This window comes from Trachymyrmex septentrionalis, unplaced genomic scaffold, assembly GCF_001594115.1.
Source record: "Trachymyrmex septentrionalis isolate Tsep2-gDNA-1 unplaced genomic scaffold, Tsep1.0 scaffold288, whole genome shotgun sequence".
Classification (NCBI taxonomy): Eukaryota; Metazoa; Arthropoda; class Insecta; order Hymenoptera; family Formicidae; genus Trachymyrmex; species Trachymyrmex septentrionalis.
This window is the reverse complement of record NW_017305449.1, coordinates 87,828-94,447: the sequence shown is the minus strand read 5'-3', so window position 1 is coordinate 94,447 and position 6,620 is coordinate 87,828. Positions and strand designations below refer to the sequence as shown.

At 38.2% G+C, this 6,620-nt stretch overlaps 1 protein-coding gene across 1 annotated transcript in view; it reads right to left on the bottom strand.

Annotated features, from left to right (window-relative positions):
* The window catches only part of LOC108749270 (cilia- and flagella-associated protein 58-like), a 98,509-nt gene that overhangs the window by 44,737 nt on the left and 47,152 nt on the right, over positions 1 to 6,620 (bottom strand). The window contains exon 3 of the mRNA XM_018487849.1: positions 3,631 to 3,901. Within this exon, the coding sequence (XP_018343351.1) occupies positions 3,631 to 3,901 (271 nt within the window). The remainder of the gene's footprint in view (positions 1 to 3,630; positions 3,902 to 6,620) is intronic.

The window sequence follows — 6,620 nt, the reverse complement described above, 5'->3', positions numbered from 1 at the left end:
AAGAATAGATGATTCCTTGGAAATCCCAAAAAACAGTGGCCATTATCTTCCCGACCAACAAAACAGTCTTCGACTACTTCGGCGCACATTCACTAGCCGTTGTCCACTGCTGCTGTTTTGATTCGGATGTATAGTGGTGGATCCAAGTCTTGTCTACGGTCACGAATCGACGCCAAAAATCTTGTGGATTGCGCTTAAGCATCGACAAACACTACGAAATATCTTTTGCGTTTTTGGTCGATGATTAGCAATCACGGCACCCATTGTGCACAAAGCTTTTTCATTTATAATTCTTTGTGCAGGATATTATGCACCTTATTTTTTAAGATGCCTAGAATCTCAGCTATGTCACGCACTTTTATTCGGCAATCTTCCATGACGATACGATGGATTTTTTCAATCATTTCTGGCGTAGTGACTTCAATTGGACATCCGGGGCGCGCTTCATCTTTGATTGATGTTCTGTTTTGAATTAATCAAAAAATAAATAGTCTTCAACGCAGCTGCAGAATAAACTTCATCCAACTCGGTTTTGATCTGCACAACCGTACACTTCTTTAAATATAAATGTTTAATCACGGAATTCGTTTTTCTCCATTTTTATGACAATCGCTGCCATGCTCAACGTCTGCCACACGTAAACTAAGCGTCGCTTTTGGTTGAAACTTGATATGAGGCACTTTGATTAGTGTTATTTGGCCATATACTACACAGTTTATTATGGTGCCATCTCGCAAAAATTTACCTGACTTATCGAACGACTCTTATATGTTTTCATATTAATATTGTATTAAAAATATGTAATGTTACATAAATAAATATTAACAGTTTAGCTAACATAATAATACAATACATCAATTTAAAATTAAACATATAAAAGAATAAATATATATAGGACATTCTTTGTCAAATTGAACATTCCTTCTGTCCAAAATTCAGTTCATTCAAAAAATGTCTTTCTGGATTGAAATTGTAGATACACATGTCTACTTCCTGTAGCACTTCTATCTTTTGGAAATTCAATACGATGTTTCACACAAAAGTTATAGGATTTATACAAAAGTTGTACAATTTAAAAATTATTTTAAAATTACTATCAGAATTAAACTTTTGTATAAACAATCACATTAAAAAATATTTTATATTTTTATTAAATAATTTTAATGTTATTTTTTAGTTTTTATATTTAATTAACTAAAGGGTGTTGACAATAGAAACTTTTATTTTAATTTATATATTTAATATTATTGATGATGATTATTTTACGAGGTCACCCATGATTTGCGGCGTTCTGCAGAGTTCGATCTTGGGACTGACCCTATGGAACATAGGATAAGACTCCGTGTTGCATTTGGGGCTGCCAATGGACTACTCCACCATATGCTACACTGACTACGTTACGCTTATCGCTGTGACGGACCCCTTGCTTGAGGAGGTTCTGGTGCGGGCGGAACTGGGATCGTTCGAGCCATTGAGGACCTAGGTCCCACGGTATTGTTCGGCGAGACGGAGGTGATCGCCTTTATGGCGGACGATGTCCCTGTGACTTTCTTTCAGGAGGGGTGGTGGTTTCTGTGGGATCGACCTTGAAATATCTTGTATTAGTTTTGGATTTAAGGTGGACTTTCCGTGATCACTTTCGCCTCTTTCCTAAGGCCTGGAAAATGGTCATTACTATTGGCAGACTCACTACCAATATCGGTGGACTGGGACAGGACAGGCGTCGTGTTTACACCTCGGTGGTCATGTCGGTGATCCTGTATGGGGCGCCGATAACTGTGGCCGCAAACTGTGGTTTAAGTTCGTGGCAAATCACCTTACGACGAGCATACCTGCGCGGGAGGGAGATAATCCGGAGGGATGGATCTATTTTGCCGAGGAATTGGGACCTCATTCGGGAGGTAGAGTTCCACCGCTTCGTGAAAAGGTGGAGGGTATATTTGTTTAGCCCCCCTCCGAAGGCTCCTGGTGCAGCGGTCAGGGAAGCTCTGATCACATTGACAATTGGTGGCTTATATACACGCGGACCTACCGCATGACCTAGGTCATCACGGGTGTTTTAAGGTCTATCTGTATGAGATAGGACGCACCGATTTGCCGATATGCGCCTACCGTAGAGGGGCGGTTGATACGGCTGTCCACACGCTGTTGTGCTACCTCTCTTGGGTAAACCGGCGTGTGACGCTCTTTGACGCTCTAGGTCTGAACGTGCCTGATAGGACGTTCGGCGCCGTAATTGGTGCCGCTCTGAATTCCTCGCGGTCTTGGACGGCCCTTGCAAACTTCTGCGAGGATGAAGAGGCAGAAACAGGCGAAGCGTGAGCGTCGAGCTCTGGGAAGACGGAGGGCGATCCTCGCCCCTGCCTCCTCGGGATCTGATGGTTGAGCCGTGGAGGCATGTATATAGCGTAAATAGGTAGGTGTAATTTTAATTTTCTTAGGTTAGATTTTCTGGCGTAGGTTACCAGATGAAGTGACTTATGATCCGTGATTTGGGTGTATCCTGATAAAATGCGGACCAAGGGTACACTCAATTAGTCTTGCGGTAGTGTCGGTTTACAGAGGGAGTTTTTTAGCAAGGTAGGCGATGGTGTCCGCTGTCCTTTCTTACGAGGAGGACGCAGACCCAAGAAACCGGCCTTTGAGCATCATCCGGTTAGATTCTCTCTTTGGCAGCATCCCGAATGATGGACTTTGCAAAAATTTTTCTCCTCCTCTCGCAAATAAAAAGAATATACTGAATATTAATATAAAATAAAAGTTAATAGGTTGAAAAACATAATAAGCAAAACGCATACTTGTTATGTCCTAGTATATATAATATATATGTGTACATATATACAGGATGGTCCACTTAAATCGAACATCTTGAAGATTTCACTTATTTTTACTGATACAAAAAAATGTTTCAAACAAAAATGGAATGGTTCGAGGAGGACATATTTTGGTCATGTTGTTTTTTTCTTAGGTGTCAAAATGATATAAAGATTACTTTCAATTTTTTAAATGGAATTGTATAATTTTTTTACACAACATAATTTCTAATTATTCTCTTTAATTATTCTGCACATAAAAGTATTAAGGTAGTAATATCAAAAAACTAATAGTTTACGAGATATTTTATACTTTATTCAGGCACATATTGGCATAAAATGTTAAATAACTCGTAAATTATTAACTTTTTGATAATCGTACCTTAATACTTTTACGAACAGAATAATGAGAACCATATGAAATTAGGGGAAAAAACGTAAAAAATAAAAAAGTAACGTATCTGTTTATTTAATGTGATAAATATCCGAAGTACATAAATGTAATTCAAACTTCGCGGCATATTGGAATGTCGCGAAGACAGCATTTTTTTACCACAGTTGGCACTACTAGTACCAACCGTTGCAGAAGGTATAAAGGATGCTCATATTACCTACAGTGCTCATAATACTGAATTCTGCTTTATTTTGTTTATGTAAATACAATAAAACAAAATACTTAATTCTGATAAATTGCAATAAAAAATAACAAATAATAAATATCATTATATTTAAAAATTAATAAGCAAGTTAAATTTAAAACATTGAATTTAAGACTCAACTGAGGTCAAGTTTAAGATATTAAATTGAAATGACTTACGGAATTCCTTTTTGACAAGATTGGCTTCCTTTATCGCAATGTCTTCTTTCAATTGTTCAGTCTGCTGGCTTGTAATTTTCAGTTTGCTCTTTAAATCTTGCACCTCCTCCTGCGTCTCCATCAAACTTCTATTGCACAGATTCCGTTCCGCACGGACAGCTTCGGTTAGACTTTGCTGTTGACGGTACTTGATTTCGACATCATCCAAGCGCTTCATGTAATCTAATACCTCCATTTCTTTTTGTTTAGTTTCGTCTATTTGTCTCGCCAACTGCCAACGTATGGTATTTTAATCATATTTCCGCATTACTTTGCTAAGTACACTCATTATTCATAATCACTTAATAGATATAAATACATTAAAACAGATAGTTAATAAATATAAATATATTAAAACGTAAAAAAAATTGCTTAAAAAATGGTTTACTTAAATTTCAAGTACGTATTAATTATGAGATTAAAAATTTTTAAAAATGATTTTATAATGATATATGATGGAGAAACAAAAAATTTTGAAATGATCAAGCTTTTCTTTGTCCGATTATAGCTCAGGAAAATTAGAACTTGAAAAGAAAAAAATTGTTGCAAAAGTAAATTTTTGTATAAAGGTCTGTAATAGTGTACTTTTTAATATTGTATATCAAAGTCCCTATGTGTGAAGATATGGCCCCAGCTGCGCTGTCTTGAAAAAATGTCGCACAAAATTGATTTTTTGCATATATTTCAAAAACTATTCGTTGTACGAAAATTAACGTTCACTTTGAAAATAAAGCTGATAAAATTCCCCACAATTTCATTTTTTAATGAACTTTGTATGTGCAATAGGATCCGAGATAGATTTTTTTTTAAAAAGATTCCTTATTTACAAACGTTACGTAAATGTTGTGACTTCGCGAATATTCCAAATTTAATACGTAGGCTATCTATGTACAAAATGCATATAACAAAATTGAAAGAGTATTTAATTATTTACAAAATAGTTTTTTAATGAATGTTATACGATCAATAGTTCCGGAGATATCATTTTTTAAAGTACGAGTAATTTTGATTTGCATATATTATGAAAATGAGAACATTTCCTCGCAAATTTATCGGAAATATCTTAATATGGTTATTCCCATAAAATCATCAAAATAAAAAATCATTAAATTTCCTGCATTTTTATTTTTTAATGATTTATATACTGTGACGTGACAATTTTTATTTGTCACTATCGAATAGTAGGCGGTGGAATCGCGCGTCTTCCTGACTTAAAGGGCGAGTGCGCGTGCGAGCGCACCTGCGAAATGCGCTACTCCTTAATTATTTGTTTTTATTTAATAATTTCTTTCTTTTCGTTGAGACTTTTTTTTTCTTTAGTGATTAGTTTCACAATTAGAATTAAAATCGCTACAGACCGCATTCGGTAGCTTCAAATCCTTCTGTAATTGTGTCGTCTGACCCACCATTGAGAGAAGGACTACATCGCTAGGAAAAAAGAAAAGGCGACACTACGCTGGAAGGCCATTTACCTAAGAGCCTGGACACGCAGATATTGTTTCGTATATTTTCTTGTAAGCCGCTGCCACCTTAAAACCTTCTTATGTCGCGCACTCCTTGTAGAATATGACCGGAGGCGAGAATTCCCGGCCACCTAAGGAACCGTACGGATGTCCATTGGGGATATATGTCCCCGGCACGGAACCGGAAAAAAAGCTGTCAAAACATTCCACGACAGCCAGGGAAATTCCGGAACCTTCGACGGAAAGGGACCCTTGGAAGGAAATTGAATTACGCTTCTAAGAGCAGGATTCGCGACCGCTAGAACCTGTGCGACACGCGCGAACAGCATGATAAGCCGGAGCCAATCGGCGTGACGGGAAGGGGGGAGTCGAATGGCAGTGTGAATATGCAAGGAGCTCCTGGGCCTCACTTGTTCTGTGACTGAGCCGATAGATGTACAAGGACGTGAGACTCCATTACCGACGAACATTCCTGAAGATTACGAATATTACTGCCGAGAGAAGTGTTGTCGTGAGGGATTGCGGAAGGATCCTGCCTCAGAGGATGAGACGAGTTGCCGTCGCTACTGTAAAGCTGCCGATCCGAGTTCGTAGCTTCGGGTGGATTGTACGTGGAAAAGCTCGCGTCGCGGAAAGCGGCCCGTTTAATGGCCGCCGTGTAGAGTCGTGAAATTGCGATACACGTGCCATTCTCCCATCGTGATTAGGTGAAATATTAGTTTCGAGTCGCGCTTGCCAATCTTGCCACAGCCGAGTCATTTTAAGCTTTTGTTTTATCTGGTATCGTTTGTGTCGCGCCGAAACGATTATTGTGATCGTTTCGCACTTCCGAGTTTACGTTTCGTTTTGCGTCAACGTTACCCTCTCGGATAATGTATATTACTTTGGATACCTCTCGCACGCTATCGAGAGGTCTTGTGAATAATTGGTCGTCTTTTATCCGTCATCTTCTAAGGCAATCGCGGAGAAAAGTCAAAGCTCGTAGTCTAGAGTACAGGGATGCACGGCGTTAGAAGTAAGCCGTCGTTGTTTCCTGCGAACATAGATTATATCAAATCCAGCAGAGGGAGCGAAGCTCCGGAGATTGCACGTAAAACGGTTTACTAAATATAATTGTTCTTTATTTCTTTCTTATCTCATGTGTGATTCTTGCAACCTATCTCTCTCACTCTCCAATAATTTTCTCACTTTTAACGATCCATCCCTGACGTCGCCAATTAATAGCGAGTAACAGTAGAAAAGATTATGGAAAGAGTGAAACGCTCTCTCGTGCCTGGCGCCCAACTTGTTTAGCGAAAAGCTCTGATATTGTGGAAAATTTTGTGGCTGTCGATATATGCCGTCCGCGAGCACGGTTACAATACAGCTAATAATTACTAAGCTACAGCTAAAAAACGTTCATTATACATATTTTTTAGTATATTTTTGTAAATAACTTATTTCTGACATATCTGAGGCGAAAAATGTACAGAAAAAGTTTTCTGTTAT